Source organism: Oncorhynchus mykiss, chromosome 9, assembly GCF_057628025.1.
Source record: "Oncorhynchus mykiss isolate SJ-2025 chromosome 9, ASM5762802v1, whole genome shotgun sequence".
NCBI classification, from domain to species: Eukaryota; Metazoa; Chordata; class Actinopteri; order Salmoniformes; family Salmonidae; genus Oncorhynchus; species Oncorhynchus mykiss.
In genome coordinates, this window is record NC_143030.1 from 39,258,379 (window position 1) to 39,275,078 (window position 16,700).

The 16,700-nt window shown below is 42.9% G+C and overlaps 1 protein-coding gene across 50 annotated transcripts in view; it reads right to left on the bottom strand.

Moving 5' to 3' along the window:
• Positions 1-16,700, bottom strand: part of LOC110531155 (membrane-associated guanylate kinase, WW and PDZ domain-containing protein 1) — a 314,347-nt gene that overhangs the window by 88,401 nt on the left and 209,246 nt on the right. For 7 of the 50 annotated variants that reach the window (XM_090184131.1, XM_090184130.1, XM_090184152.1 and 4 more), the window contains 7 exons: positions 10,157-10,276; positions 8,961-9,170; positions 7,539-7,761; positions 6,451-6,533; positions 4,496-4,531; positions 2,928-2,985; positions 2,365-2,474 (listed from right to left, as the gene is read on the bottom strand). In XM_090184131.1, the coding sequence (XP_090040257.1) occupies positions 2,365-2,474; positions 2,928-2,985; positions 4,496-4,531; positions 6,451-6,533; positions 7,539-7,761; positions 8,961-9,170; positions 10,157-10,276 (840 nt within the window). Of the gene's footprint in view, positions 1-2,364; positions 2,475-2,927; positions 2,986-4,495; positions 4,535-6,450; positions 6,534-7,538; positions 7,807-8,960; positions 9,171-10,156; positions 10,277-16,700 lie in introns of all 50 variants that reach the window. The other 43 variants (XM_090184128.1, XM_090184126.1, XM_090184148.1 and 40 more) reach the window with 13 other exon arrangements.

The following is a 16,700-nucleotide window of genomic DNA, read 5'->3' on the forward strand; positions in this document are numbered from 1 at the left end:
AGCATGATATCAGTAGCAGTTAGGGTTAAGCATGATATCAGCAGCAGTTAGGGTTAGGGCTGAGCAGGATATCCGCATTTGTTAGGGTTACGCATGATATCAGCATTTGTTAGGGTTAAGCATGATATCAGTAGCATTTAGGGTTAGGAATAAGCATGATATAACTAGCTTTTTGGGTTAGGAATAAGCATAATATCAGCAACAGTAAGGGCTAGCGTTAAGCATGATATAATCAGAAGTTAGGGTTAGGGTTGAGCAGGATATCAGCATTTGTTAGGGTTAAGCATGATATCAGCAGCAGTTAGGGTTAAGCATGATATCAGCATTTGTTAGGGTTAAGCATGATATCAGCGTTTGTTAGGGTTAAGCGTGATATCAGCAGCAGTTAGGGTTAAGCGTGATATCAGCAGCAGTTAGGGTTAAGCATGATATCAGCAGCAGTTAGGTTAGGGATAAGCATGATATCAGCAGCAGTTAGGATTAAGCATGATATCAGTAGCAGTTAGGGTTAAGCATGATATCAGTAGCAGTTAGGGTTAAGCATGATATCAGCAGCAGTTAGGGTTAGGGCTGAGCAGGATATCCACATTTGTTAGGGTTACGCATGATATCAGCATTTGTTAGGGTTAAGCATGATATCAGTAGCATTTAGGGTTAGGAATAAGCATGATATAAGCAGCAGTTAGGGTTAAGCATGATATAACTAGCTTTTTGGGTTAGGAATAAGCATGATATCAGCAACAGTTAGGGCTAGCGTTAAGCATGATATCATCAGAAGTTAGGGTTAGGGTTGAGCAGGATATCAGCATTTGTTAGGGTTAAGCATGATATCAGCAGCAGTTAGGGTTAAGCATGATATCAGCATTTGTTAGGGTTAAGCATAATATCAGCATTTGTTAGGGTTAAACGTGATATCAGCAGCAGTTAGGGTTAAGCATGATATCAGCAGCAGTTAGCGTTAAGCATGATATCAGCAGCAGTTAGGTTAGGGATAAGCATGATATCAGCAGCAGTTAGGCTTAAGCATGATATCAGAAGCAGTTAGGGTTAAGCATGATATCAGCAGCAGTTAGGGTTAGAGATAAGCATGATATCAGCAGCAGTTAGGGTTAGAGATACGCATGATATCAGCAGCAGTTAGGTTAGAGATAAGCATGATATCAGCAGCAGTTAGGGATAAGCATGATATCAGCAGCAGTTAGGGTTAGAGATAAGCATGATATCAGCAGCAGTTAGGGTTAGAGATAAGCATGATATCAGCAGCAGATAGGTTAGGGATAAGCATGATATCAGCAGCAGTTAGGGATAAGCATGATATCAGCAGCAGTTAGGGTTAGAGATACGCATGATATCAGCAGCAGTTAGGGTTAGAGATAAGCATGATATCAGCAGAAGTTAGGTTAGGGATAAGCATGATATCAGCAGCAGTTTGAGTTAGGGTTAAGCATGATATCAGCAGCAGTTAGGGTTAGAGATAAGCATGATATTGTGACGACCCTCCCACTCTGTCTGTCTGCCGTATTCTGTCTTTGTTCTTGTTTCCTTATTAGGATGCCGGTGGGCGGAGTTGAGAGGGTCGTCAGCTTCACCTGGGCCAGGTGTCTCCCAGGATAAATAGACCTCTTCCACATTCATGGAGGAGACTCTCTCCATGCAGACACCTTTGTAGATTGTGTTGTGGTTCTTGGTGGCCTTTTGTTTGCTTGCTTTGGCACCTTTCAACACCCTGCATTATCACATTCATGCATGCAAAACACTCACTTACACTACTGATTACTGATTACACACACCATTGTATATTTTCCTTAGTTGCTTTATTTAATAAATATATATTTTGTTACTCCTTATCTCCACGTTGTCTCCTTTTGTTACGGGCTTTGAGCCGGTTCGTGACAATATCAGCAGCAGTTAGGGTTAGAGATAAGCATGATATCAGCAGCAGTTTGCACATACAGTAGATGGCAGCATCGACAGCTCCAAGCCTCTGATGACAAATAAGCAAATGCTACAGTACATGCCTTGAAAGGATGATAATGATGCTTTAATGATCTTTAAACAAACTAATAAGTACCCAAACACAGACTGGACAGGACAACAGGGATGGGGTCAGTTCCACGTCAAATCCAGGATAATTCATTGAAATTCCAATTCTGAGGAACTGAAATGTGACACCCATTTTTAATGGGAACTTTTCAATATGAACTGGGATTTCAATTCACTTCCTGGAATGATTGAATTCAAATGGAATAGACCCCAACCCTGCAGGACAAGACATGAGACAAGACGTGACGAGACACAGACAAGACGAGACAGAGAGACATGAAGAAAGAAAGAAATGGTGCCTTGCCAGGGCAGGAAACGAACCTCGAATGTACCGCTCACCTTCAGGAGGCTGCGGCTGCTGCTGCTCCAGCTGCATCCTGCGCCTAGCCTCCACTATGGGGTTCTCATACTGGGTCTTCCTGTTGATGTGACTGGAGAGAGGGGGAGAAGAGAGAGAGCGAGACAGAGAGAGAAAAAGAGATTCATTGTCACCATGATAAATGGCCGTACACAGTGTTTGACATCCTCTGGCTCACAGCCTCTCAAATCCCTCCACCTCAGTGATAACCGCATAAAACACACTGGCCACACAAAATGGAGTCCAGGTTCAGTTAAATCTACATAGATTCAAACCTGTTATAAAACATTGAATTTATAACAGGTCTGACAGCTAGCCATTGAAAGTCAGAATGTGCGGTCAAATCGGAGAGAGGAAAGCGCTAGTCCAGCTGAAATGACGCAGTTTACAGTAAACTATATGAATATGCTGGCGCATAACAATCAATCCAATTGATTCAGTCTTATTCATTATTGTGGGATAAATGAGAGGAATGTGAAAAGAGCTAGCTATGAACCGTTAGGTGTCAGTGAGGTGTTCAACTTACTCTACGTAGTACACCCCATACACTGGGTCATCTATCTTCTCCCATCCTGCAGGCAGCTCTGAAACAGAGTAGGAGCAGCCATGTTACATCACTGTAATGATACATTCACTACAGATGTTGGTGTTGTAAGAGTGGTCAGAATAGAGTAGTGTGGTGTGATGATTCTCAAATGAGCTCAGTGGTCAGATGAGTATTTATAAGGGGTAGTGTTCTCGTTCAGGAAGTTTTTCAGAGGGTGACGCTGTCCTGTTTTTCTTATTCAAGGTCTCTCAGGTGAATATACTGTATGTTTACCTGACCTGACTTTTGCTTTATTATTCATACTTTTTCATTTTTCTCTGCATCATCAGTGGGCCACGGTGCAGGCATGTAATAATGGAGTCAAACGACTTGCTCTACCTCGTTGAGCAAGGCACACACAGGCTATATACACAGCCAGCTGTCAGGGGAGTCTCTGAACTAAATTACAGACTGCAGAGATTGACTGCTGCCTCCTCCTCGATGGACTATTCATACGTTCAGGTCTAGCCCACTCACAATGGCTCCAGATGGGTCGTTTTTATGTCTGTCTTTAGGACAGAACCAGGTTGTTTTCTATACATGGAGTCAACTGCTACAAACAGGATAGATGTACACAACTGCATGCCTCACGCAGGTTTGACAGAGAGGGCCTACTCCAGTCTACTTTTTAGCTCAGTTATCATCTGATTTACTTCACAAAAGGTACATCTCAATAGGTTGTCCAGCCAGCCCAGGTATCCTCATGACACGGCACAAGAAGGGGGCGTTCCTCTTTTGTTCCTTATTGATCCTCTATTGTTCCTAGAGCAATAGTGAGGCCAATAACACAAATCCCCATCAGACCAACTCCTTGAATGCCCTACTCCTTGAAGTTTACAGTCTAAAAAACATATTGTTTTACCTTTTAGTGTGTGTACTTTATTGTATTGATACTTGGGATAGTAAAAGTAAAACAAATTGCTGTAAGTCTCTTTAAACTAACACACTCCTATTAAAGCGATAGCATCTCATTTTCCTCAACACTGTATTTGATTTCGTACAAAGACATTAGCGCCGTGTGTTAGCGTGGGCTGCTGCCAACTCCCATAAACACTTTTGGAGCGGGCTGGATTTCACAATCGATAATCAGACTGCCTGCTTCTGATGTACCAGAAATAATAGGAGCCCATAGGCCCGACTCAGAGCCCTGAAAGAGTCAGAGATTTCATTCCCTTTCAAGAGCATGTCTGTTTCTGCCAAATAGTCTACAAAGTGGCCTGTGAATCAGCAGTGCTATTTTCCAGTCTGTGGAGCTGCTCAAAGTACATAGATGAACCTGAGTTGTCCAACCAAACACATTCCTAATGTGCTCTGTTGCGTTAACGGAAATCACTCCTGCCACTCCCTCAGTAGTTCAAAGGAAGCAGTACATATCATTTGAGCTAAAATCTAAGATGATTCTAGTATACAAAAGGACAGATTTTGACAGCCAATAGCAAACGCAATGACATAAACAGAGAGAGAGAGAGCGAGAGAGAGAGAGAGAGAGAGCAAATAAAGGTGCATACCTAGTTCATTGTCTGGTTCCTCAGTATGTACCCCTTCTTCTCCAAGGTGATGAGATGGAATGACGAAGAAAGGGATAGAATGACAAAGAAGGGATGGAATGAGGAAGAAAGGGATGGAATGAGGAAGAAAGGGATGGAATGAGGAAGAAAGGGATGGAATGAGAAAGAAAGGGGAGGAATGAGGAAGAAAGGGATGGAATGACAAAAAGGGATGGAATGAGGAAGAAAGAGATGGAATGAGGAAGAAGGGATGGAATGACAAAGAAAGGGGAGGAACGAGGAAGAAAGGAATGGAATGAGGAAGAAAGGGATGGAATGAGGAAGAAAGGGATGGAATGACAAAGAAAGGGGAGGAATGAGGAAGAAAGGAATGGAATGAGGAAGAAAGGGATGGAATGAGGAAGGAAGGGATGGAATGAGGAAGAAAGGGATAGAATGAGGAAGAAAGGGAAATAAAGAGACGGAGTAAAGTAATATTACAGAGAAAGACAAGTAGGTAGAGAAATAGATATCTTTAAGTCACAAATGAGTATTTACAAAAAAATAGATGTTCCATAATCCATCAAATCAGTGACATATTGAAACTAAGATATGGTGGTGCATTTTCTGATATTGGTTTTTCTGAATTTGAGTACCAGTTCCTGTGTTCTCAAGATTCACACGCCGACATCTTATCATTACTTGTTTGTTCTTAAACAAAATGTATGTCACATTCTTACATAGATATTTGTTTAACTACAATTTAACAGTGGAGTAACAAACAAATCTTTAAACAAGCTATTAGACAATTCCTTAGATGGAAAGCCAATCTCAAAGTAATGACAGGACCAGTGAAAACTGACCGCCACTTTAGAGATTCAAATCACTTTATTGGCCAATTGTACAGGTCCAACCCAAATCTCACTACCCCTCGGAAAGGGGTTGGGACCTAAAAAACACAAATGAGTTACCTCTGGTTTGTTTAGCCAGACACACCGGTAGGATTGTCAAACTTTTGCCTGCCAACAGTACTTAGCATCTCTGAACAGAGTGTCGGCAGTCAGTCTATTTTGTGTTCACACAGCAAATACCTTTAAGTTGTCAACCACTCAGCCTTGTTAAAATACTCCAAACCAGGAGGTGGCAATAGCGTTGTTTGTCTGTGTGTGTTGCTTAGTTTATGGTCTAGATTCCAATGTTAGCTAGCTAGCTAGCTGTGCTAATGTAATTTTTTTTGTAGAAAGCCCTTGTTGACACTAGCCAGATGGCCACAGCTAGATAACTAACTAGCAAGATGACGTAGAAACAATTTAATTCACTCTCCTTAATCCCATAATGCCAGTTCCAGCCCATAGCCATATGTTTAGCTAGCTAGATTACGTTAGCATATTCACTAGCCAACGCAACATAGCTAGCTAGCTAAGGACAGTGCACTAATTTTGCAGCTAACACAGGCAGCTGATTATGGAAACAAATCCATTGTGATTTAATTATGTCAATACTTGCTAGAACAAAAGTGGTACCTGCTGCGTGCCGACCCGGCAGCAACGAACCTGCTCTTTCTACTAATAGAATCGTAATGCTTGTCAGTGGCCAACAACTTGACTTTGAGCCAATCACAGAGCACAAATCCCCATTTGGGGGAGTCAACAGTAGTGCCAACAAAAAGGAAAAAAGAGAACATTTTCTCCATACGTCCACGGTTAAATATTATGGACCCATAAGCTTTGTCCAAAGAGCCACGATGGAGTTGTAGTGCCTACAAAAAGACACCATTGCTATTTCTATCTATTGAAAAACACTTAATCATATTTATATCTGTGACTAAGAGTTCAGTAGCACCATCTACTGATTGCATCAACAAGGTGCAAGATTAGGTGGTAAACAATACAGCACAGAAATGAGTGTAACACAGCTCACACACACACACACACACACACACACACACACACACACACACACAGGGCCTGGCTTACCATCATCCTCACACTCTTCCAGAGGTTTCAGAGGTTTCTCAAGACACCGGGGGTCGATCCACGATGTGGTCTTTGTGTTGTGGCTGAGGAAACAACACATACACAGAGCTGTTAAAGACTGGCTCTGAAGTCAAGGTGATAAGCACAAAAAGCAACAAAAGCCCAATGATCTCATCAGCACATGGATGTGAGGGGTTAATGTCTATAGGCTTGTCGCTAAAACAAGCAAGTGAAATCAAAGAGAGATCAATTCTACAATAAAACAAGACTCTCCCCCATTGAGAAACACAAAGAAGAGGGTTGGAAGGAGACCTGTCAGTGCTGACGTGTTGTATAGAATAGGTGGCTGGTGCCTCAACATCACCACACAAGCTCTCCTTTCAATTCTCTTAACTTTGCCAGTCCAATAATAAAAGCAGACCAACATGCAGGTGATGAATGCACCCAGCCATTTCCTCATCCTCTCCCAGCTAGTCAGGCAGGCAGCCCCAGCTCTGTGTGTTGGTCTGAGGACAGAGGGCTGGGCTGCATGGAAGTGGTCAGGTGATCTGACCTGCCTGTGATCTCTAAGGAGATCAGTCTATGGAGGATTAACGGCCTAGAGAGAACTGAGCAATGACAGGCCTGTCTGGGGGAGAGGAGGAGGGAGAGTACAGGGAAACAGGAACGAGAGGCTTGTATAGTATAGTAGTATACATAGTATAGGGAGTATACAGTATAGAGTTCTGTTTGGGTATTTAGTCTATGAAGTAGACCTCTCTGTTCTTGGTACAAGATAAGAGTAGTTACTGTACATAGGGTAATAGGGTGAATATGTACACTATGATGCAAGCTATTGTGGGTTGTAGGATGACGTGTATAGGGTATATCATATATACTTTGTAAAGTACATGTTCTGTATAGGTTAACAAAAGGCTAAGCTTGAGAGCTAATATATTTATTTCATTTCATTTGCGATTTTCATGAATAGTTAACGTTGCGTTATGGTAATGAGCTTGAGGCTATAAATAGGATCCCGGATCCGGGTTTGCTCGTCGCAACAGGTTAAGGGTGGGTGGGGTATATGGTATAAGATATATTATAAATACTCTATAAAGTAGACTTCTCCATTCTCTGTGTAGGCCATCTCCCAGTTGTCTGGCAGGGGTCCCAGGGGGTCTTCAGGAGAGGCCTGGGGTTGGGCATGCGTCTGCTGCCCGTTGTCCGAGGTGGAGGCGGCCACGTTGTTCAGACCATAGGACGGAGCATTCTCGCGCGCGGGATATGGCCGAAGAACACCGCCGCGGCTCTCGTCCTGGTCGCTAGAGTTACCTGTGCACAACAAGGGAGAGGGGAAGAGACTACGCACTAAGGATCCTGGGTATATAAGGAGCACAACACGAAAAAAACAGAGAGGGAAGGTTTAGGTTTCATGCAGCAATCGGAATGTGTGAATCTACAGGTGGAATGATAAGACACTTTATGCTAAGACGACTGTATGCATTATATCAATGCATGACCTGATCATGACCACAAAACATCCTTCCCGCTTTATCTTCTTTCTCTCCCTCCCTATCGCCCTCCTTCTGGTAACCCCCTGGCTGTTGGTCCAAAAGGAATGGGGCCCAATGACTATAATGCATAAGCGATCAGCTTCCATTTCTCTAAACCCCAACTCCTAGTTCCTCCCTTCCCTCCAGGCCTCCCTCACATCCGTGAGCCGTTCAGGGGTGATCAAACGCTAATTCACCACTCTGCCAGGATGGCAGGACACACAGAGAGGGCCATAGATTCATACAGTCCGCCCACCCGACTAGGAAAAAGCCCCTCCATCTAGGAACTGACTGAATGTCTCACACACTCTCCAGGATGGAACAGACTTCAAAGAGAGGGAGACGGACAGAGAGAAAAACACTCATCCGTGCCCATCAGCTAGCTTTATTTCTGGGCAAACACATTAACACCGGTTCTGATAGGCAATATTTCAAACTTAGTTAGACACAAAGTGATATACTCATCACCTTAAATAGGTGGGAAATATTAACACTCTATTAACAGATAGATTAGTGCATTAGACGAAGACACAAATGAGAGGAAGAGAGAAGAATGAGTAGAATAGAGAGAAAAAGAAGAGGGAGAGATAAAAAAATGAGTGGAAGAGAGAAGGAGTAGAACAGAGAGAGAAAAAGATGTGAGGGAGAGAGAAAGAGTGACAGAGGAGATCGAGGCCCTATGAATTCTGCTTGTACTGTGTTTCTCCCCTCCTCGCAGGCAGATGGCAGTGTTAAGACTCACACAAAGAGAAATCAGCATCACAAAGACATGATGCAACCTCCAGACACCCAGCAATACAGAGCAGAAGAAAGCACAAACACAGGCACACTCCCTCACATGCTCTTTCACGCGTGTAGACATACTAGCACACATACAAACACACATGCACGAACACACACACACCACAGTGAACACCAGCCTGGTTTGGTAGTGTTCGTCTGTATCTAACTGTCTGACTGCAATGTACAATGACTCACCTGTAAAACTGTTGTTCATTTCCGTGGTCTGGTCGTCATCCTCGTAGTCAGCAGGCACTACTCGGGTGTTTTGCATGTCATTGTAGGACTTGGTGTGCTTGGGAGTTGACTGCTGGGAGCCTGGGGGGCCGTTGAGGAGCACAGCATTACTGAAAATCACTGTCCCAACCACGGGCTGCCTCGGCGGCTTGGGGGTCCCATAATAGTTACCTAGGCAACAAGAGGGACATTAGCATGCCTGAGAGAGAGGGAGGGAGGAAGAGAGAGGGAGGGGAGAGAGAGGAACAGAGATAAAGAGGGGGGCAAGAAAAAGATCCAGAGAGAAAAAAGGAAGGGAAAGAGAGACAGAGGACAGAGATAGCAGGAAGGAGATCTATAAAATCTCTAAATCTTACGCAGGGGAAAAAAAGACAATGCCAGAGCACAATGCATCCTGAAATGGTGGGAATAAGCAGCTGCTGGAAAAGCAGGCTTTTCCCGCTAGCCAATGGTGTTATAGACTGAGAGGGGAGAGCTCTATTGTCTGGGAGCAGGGAGCATACACAGATAATACAATGGACCGGCTCAGAAGGGAAGAGAATCTTTACCTCGTTAAAGTATACATTCAAATGACTGGCTTACATTGGTCAGTGCCAGATCTGTTACTAAGATGTATTTCCCACAATGCAATCCAAGAGATAGCAACACATGTTCATAACAAAACACAAATTGTATGTCATTATCTACAACTGAAGCTGTATATCCTGAAAGTATCTTTAAAAAGTCTATCCACAATTCTCTGGGAAAGTGACAATTTTGGATATGAAAATGCAACTCTTATCTCAATGCCACTGCATGTCATGTCACTGACACACTGTACGTAGGTCTGCTTTGTATGTATTTGTATTTGGAAGGCAATAGGCTCCTGTGGACAGGCATTTGACATTGTCTGCGGGGCAGAGAGAAAGGTGTCAAACACACAGTGGTACAGGCACCAAGCAGATTAACGCTGTTACACACACACAACCCACACACACACACAACACACAGGTGGATTGTAGTTTCTGTCAGGACAGAAGACTTATCACTGCGGTGCACTGTACTAATCTAGGTGAGGAGAATCTGGTGAACTGGTGAAAGATCCTATTCTCCACTCCTACAGTCTACCATCATCACCACCACCACCAAACCAACATAACCAACATCACCATCCTCACCTTCATACGTTCCTATTTCCAGTAGTGTTCCACACTGCTCAAGATTTAGGAAGTCCTCTATGGACATAAAGTTGTAATCAACCCCAGGGACCTCACCGTCTCGAGGGGGGCGTGTCGTACCTGTGGAAAGAGGAAACCAAGGTCATTAATCAGCATTACTACCAACCAGCTTGACCTAAAACGAGGGAGCAGTTTTGTTGGTGGTTAACTCAATGGCAATTACATTTGCCAAAACATAGGGCTCAATTAACAAACACAAATGTTGTTGCCTCACTGTGGGCGGAAACCAAGATTGAGAACGAGGAAGGAGCAAGTAATATATAGTAAATATTCAAACACAGCTAGGTCCATTAATCATAGGACTGAGAGAGAACCACTCAGAAGAACAGGTCCCCACAAACAGGAAGTGTGGGAGCTGAATGCAGGCCAGCTCACCCATTAGGCAGGATTAGGCGGCCGCTTATGGCGGCAGATTGGCAAAGGCGGCATTTTCCGAGCTTAGTTGACCAAGACGCACCTCCAACAACACATAATTCTTCCCTAAAAAACTAAAAAATGTATCTCAACCAGTGGCAGTCATATGGGCTTTATAGGTGAGCGCTGATGCCGCCCTGAGATAAGCAGTGCCCACTTTGTCAAAGGCAGGGACGTAAAACATTTTGCTTGTCCATTCCCAGCGCATCTTGGTGCTGTTGGACCAAATCTGAAACAATCATAGACGTCTATGTTTGGTTCAGATTTGGTCCAGTCTGAAACAGCCTTGATTTGGTCAAAACATAGACATCTATAAATTACGTATTTTCAACTTTAATTCTTAACCGAAAAGAAACCTGATTTCAAAGTCAAGAAAATACGTATTTTCAATGTCCGGGATAAAGACATATTTTAAACATGAGGGAAATATGTATTTTCACCTTTCATTCAGAAAATAAAATATACAAATTTCACCGCCTGGAAAATATGTATTTTATAAATCTTTTTAACATAATTTTGCTTACTGGGACTATTCTAGTTTTGCGGGAGTACAGGAGGGTGGCAGAACGTCCACGACCGTGTCTGGCTGAATCTGACAGGGTGCGATTTTGGTCACTGCTTGCTTTGAGACTGCAGTGAACAAAGCAGGTGGACGTGGACATGATGCGAGGAACCAGGAAATTAAGAAAGTCTCACACACACCCCTATCTACTAGTGGTGGCATATCACAGGCTTTAAACGCACACAGGAGGTAAAAGACGGGTCATCTTTATCAACACAGAGGAACTGACACTATCGTCTGGGTATTTTATTTCCCTTCTGGCATTGTGATCATACAGTATGGCTCAAAAAACCCTCTGTGATAGTTTAATTTTAAAAGATTTGTCTTCATGGTCTAACTGAACCACGAATAGGCCCATATTTGTCTCCAAAGTTCATCTGTAGTATAAAGGCCTACCTATATCACCATGAAAAAATGTGGACTATGTTGTTACACATAATGGTCTGAAAAAAAACAACAAATGTGTGGGCTATTCAGGGGAGATTACTTTCTACTACATCTGGTCAATTCATTTTCTCCTTATGGCCTGCACCTTTAAAGTTAGCACTCTTCTCAATATCAACCATCTGGCCACGTTTTCAGTTAAAAGGTTGGCTAATGTCAAAATGAGCTTCAAGTTCCTTGGCGTCCACATCACTAAGGACTTAACATGGTCCACACACACACCCGTATAGTTGTGAAGGGATCACAGCAGCGCCTCTTCCCCCTCCGGAAGCTGAAAAGATTTGGCATGTGCCCTCGGATGCTCAAAAAGTTCTACAGCTGCACCATCGAGAATAATAAAATAGTAACACTACCTCGTTCAAAGAAACTTAAATATGTTGTCTTTCGATTTAACCCTCTGAATGGAGCATATACACAATCCATGTCTCAATTGTCTCAAGGATTAAAAATCCTTCTTTAACCAGTCACCTCCCCTTCATCTACACTGATTGCAGACAGACAGACAGACACAGACAGACAGACAGACAGACAGACAGACAGACAGACAGACAGACAGACAGACAGACAGACAGACAGACAGACAGACAGACAGACAGACAGACAGACAGACAGACACAGAGCCTCAGTATCACTACAGTGGGAGGGAGTGAGAGAAGACAATAGAGAGAGGGGTCATTGAGGTCCTCTCTTTACAGAGACAGAGATGACAGGAGCCGTCACACACCTGGCAGATGGCTGACTGAAGTCGTAACCCATCTGTGAGTAGGAAAGTCAGGACACACACGCACACATTGCCGTGGAGGCATGCACGCACACACAGCTTGGTAAGTGCTCAAAGTTGCCGTCCAGAACCAAAGCTGTTTCTCTGACACAAACATTCAAGCACTATATTTGAACTCGAAGCATTTGATCACTCAGGAAACAACCTGTCTCTAAACATCTCAAAATAACTACAGTTCATCGTGGCACAGACTTAAGATTTAGTGTCTTTTCTCTTTTCCATTTTAAATGACAGAGACAATGAACTACAGCAGCAGCGGTTTCATACTAAGGCCATCTCCCTATTAAAGAGCCATACAATACCCTTTGATGAATCACCTAATTGGCAAATGTATTGGGATTATACTGTCCTTCTGCCGCTCTGTGTGTGTCACAGTGACCTGAGTTGAAGAAAATAAAGTTTGCTGGGAGTTTGAGTCATCGTCGTTGCCATACAAAGTGTGTCCCTTGATGATCTATGAGTCTGTGGTAATCTAATGAATGTCTCTGCTGTGGAGGGAGTGGATGAGCTGTTCTCTCTCTGGTAGTATTTCCCACACTGGGGGCATTTGATGCAGGTGTGCTGATAGAGTAGCTCAGTACTTCTGTAACAAGTACTGTATCATTGAATAATTCTAAAGCAGCTCCACCAACTTGGATTGAGGCTTGTTGGGTTTGAGAGAGTTGCAAGTTATTTTCCAAGCCAATGTTTTTCAATTAAACTCCTCCCAGTCTGAAATAGTAGGACTCTTTTTTTTAGAAAGGCTCAAAATGCTCAGTCATCACCGTCATCTTAAAACCATGAAACACTGTTCAAAATAGGAATTCAAGGTTTCTTTCAAATTCAAACCCTATTGTCAGTTGTGCTCTCAGCAGCTCTGGACATGTGAGATACATGACATAATGGATTCTCAATGCAGGCAGGCAGGCAGCAGGCAGACAAAAGGCTCAGTGAAGACAGGCTTGGCCTCATTACAATCTGTGTCCCTCTTCTCAATTCTACAGGAACAATGAACTGGGCCTAACTCAGGCTGATGAACTTCCAAAACCACTCAGCATCAATGGTAGGACTCTTTGTCTAGTCGTGAGAAGCTCCAGTTTCTTGTATGAATGGAAAAAATAGAACACAAGTAATCATAACTGTTTCAGCAACGAAAGACCTTGGGAACTGTACAAATCGGGAATAACTATAGCACTGGTCTTCTGTTCCTAAATACAGTGAGAGAAAGTAGGATCGAGAAAAATGGTCTCTCATTACTGTTTTCAGCCTCACCTCTTACAGTAACAGGCCAAATTCAAATTCACACAATTTAGTTTTGATGGTAAATAATCCCTTTAACTGTTTGTACTAAAGTAACTACTGAGTGTAATTATGACTGACCCCTGAGGTGTGAGAGGGAAATATGCCCAGGCAAAACACATGCACCAGAACAGATAACAGACACATTCAGTAGAACTAGACTGCTACAGCTTCTGTGCAACATTCAGTTTCAGACCTGTTGCTAAGGACAACCAGAGATGAGGTTTACATGTTGCACTTCCTGTGTGCAAGAAAACCCGAAAGATTAAATATTTATCAGGATATAAACGGCAGTGTGTGTGTGTACAGAGTTAGAGCTTGATGATATACATGAATATTGTTGCTAGAATTGAATAGAATACTGTAATAATTTAATAGAATGTCCTTGTATAATTGTGGCCTACTGTATGTCATGTTTAGGAACTGAGTAACTGAGTGATTAATGAATGACTTACCTTAGACACATAATTTACAATACATGGTATTAGCACATCATACAGCCTGGCAGTGTTACACTGTCTGACTTTGACTTTGTGTTGACATGAGGAGTAGCCTACCTGTTAGTATCGCTGTCCTGTTTACAGTAGCGTCAACACAGGAGACATAACCTCTCTCCCCAGGGAAGACCTGCTACCAACAGCACCACACCAATTATACATGTTCCCAGTCAGAGCATGGAGTCATTACACTAGCATACGACATACAGGAGCTGAAAGACACACGTCAGTGCAGTGCACAGTGAACTAAGCCCTGTGTAGAAAGCATTAGAAAGGGACTAACATAAGAAAATGGTCCTGATGACCTACAATAGGACTGTGCCTTTGCTTAGAATATTATTATGATTAGGCTATATTTCAAATGTAAGGCAGGAATTGTTTTCACTTTCACTAGCTTTGCTAGACAACAGATAAATTAACACGTAGGGAGGATGTGTGGAATGTTTCTGTCTCCTTACTCTCTTTATCCCTCTCGTTTTATCCTTCCCTGTTCTTCTCTCCTATCCCACTCAAGTGAATTCCAGCCTATCTCCCTATCTCTAACCCTCTCTCTCTTCCTATCTCTAGCTCTTGAACCATCTCGCTATCTCCTTCCTCTGCTCTCTCTCCATCCATCCCTCTATGTTACATGGCATTAGCGGTAGAAAAATATGCCACTAGTTGTGACGAGGTGCCCGGCACGCGGCTGACGTTCTCCTGCTACTGGGGAAGGTTGGGAAATAGAGCACGGATTGTCCAATCAGCATCAATCCCCCACCCCTCGCAGCCTCAACATCAATCAGCAGCTGTCATCCACTCCACCAGGGGTGAAGGGAGGGGGCTGTTGTTGGGGGGCTGCAGCCAAATGGTAGAATGTGGCGGTGGGAAAAGAGTTTGGGGGAGCAGAAAAATATAATTTATGAGGGAGAGAAAGAAAGAGCGAGAGCGCTCAAGACAGAGAGAGAGACTGGCCGTCACAGACAACTCTGGCTACCCAGAGAGGATAGGTTGTGCTCACTCTGCCCTGAGACAGATCTGCATTTTCTCCTACCCGGCGAGAACTACACAGACTTACGGCAATTTTATTTCACAAATTGAAAACAAATACATTATTTTTAAACAAAGCAGAAAAGGAGAAAATCCAATATCTATTGGGAGAAAAAATGCCATATTAGCTGCAAAATATGTAGCTTCCTGCCACACCCGTAGGGATAGCTAGTGGAGTGACCAACCAGAGCAATAACATTGTTACATGTGTCTTTCTCACTATTTCATTATTGTCCTCATTCATTTCTTACTGTATTGTCAAGTTACTTGTTACTAATCATTGAATATTACTATTTATCTGTGTCATCATTGATTTGATCTATATGTTTGCTTGGCAATGTATGTGGGAACAATTTCCATGCCAATGAAGTCATTTGAGAGAGAGAGAATAAAAATACCAAATAATGAATGCAGAGCAGATTTAGGATGATCCCTGCTAATTATCAAAATCCCAACCAAATCATTAGAAAACAAAAAGATAATTACTTGACACATTGGAAGGAATTAACCAAAAAAAACAAGTGAACTGGAAGCACAGTGGCAGAATACCTGACCACTGTGACTGACTCAAAATTAAGGGAAGCTTTGACTCAGTGAGCACAGCCTTGCTGTTGAGAGAGGCCACTGTAAGCAGACCTGGCTCCGAGAGCCCACAAAATGAGGTGCACTTCCTAACCTCATTCCAAATGTATGACTATATTAGAGACACATATTTCAGATTATACCAACCCACAAAGAATTTGAAACAAAATACAATTTTCCAACAAATAACCTCCCACATCTATTTAGTGAAATACCAGTGAGCCATCACAGCAAGATTTGTTACCTGTTGCTACAACAAAAGGTAAACCAGTAAAGCACAAAAGGCGACAGGAAAAACAATCACCTAATGGGTGTTTAAACCACTCTCCAGCACAAAAACTTTCCGGCTATCCCCCACTGCTCCTCTCGTTGTCTAATAAACAAGACAATACCAAACTGCACAAACGCACGCACAGTCCAATATATACATAGAACCCCTGGCTTGTTTAGCACACTCTATCTCAATCCCTGTCTGTTTGTGCAGTTTCCCTGTAGGATCAGGTCTTCACTATCATTGGGAGCATCTTGTTAAGGATCTCTCCTTCCTCTTTCTCGTTTACGCTCCATGTCACTTCTTTGTATTCGTCTGTCTGTGTGTGTGTGTGTGTTGTGTGTGAGCTGTGAAGTATCGATTGAAGCCCTGCTAAAAGGATGAGGAGGCAGAGGCAAGACTGTCTGTGAGTCTGTCATGTCATCAACATTGTTCAACATTGTTTCCACAACCTGCCACTGAACTGCAGCATCATCGAAAGCTCTCTCTGTCTCTCCGCTCTGTGTACATAACATTACACTTTAGCTAGGTCTCAAGGCAAAACAATTGATTGTCCAACGTCTGCCATCAGGTATAGAATTTTAGTGTGCTGTAAACACTAATTTAGTCACTCAGTTAGTCACAGACAC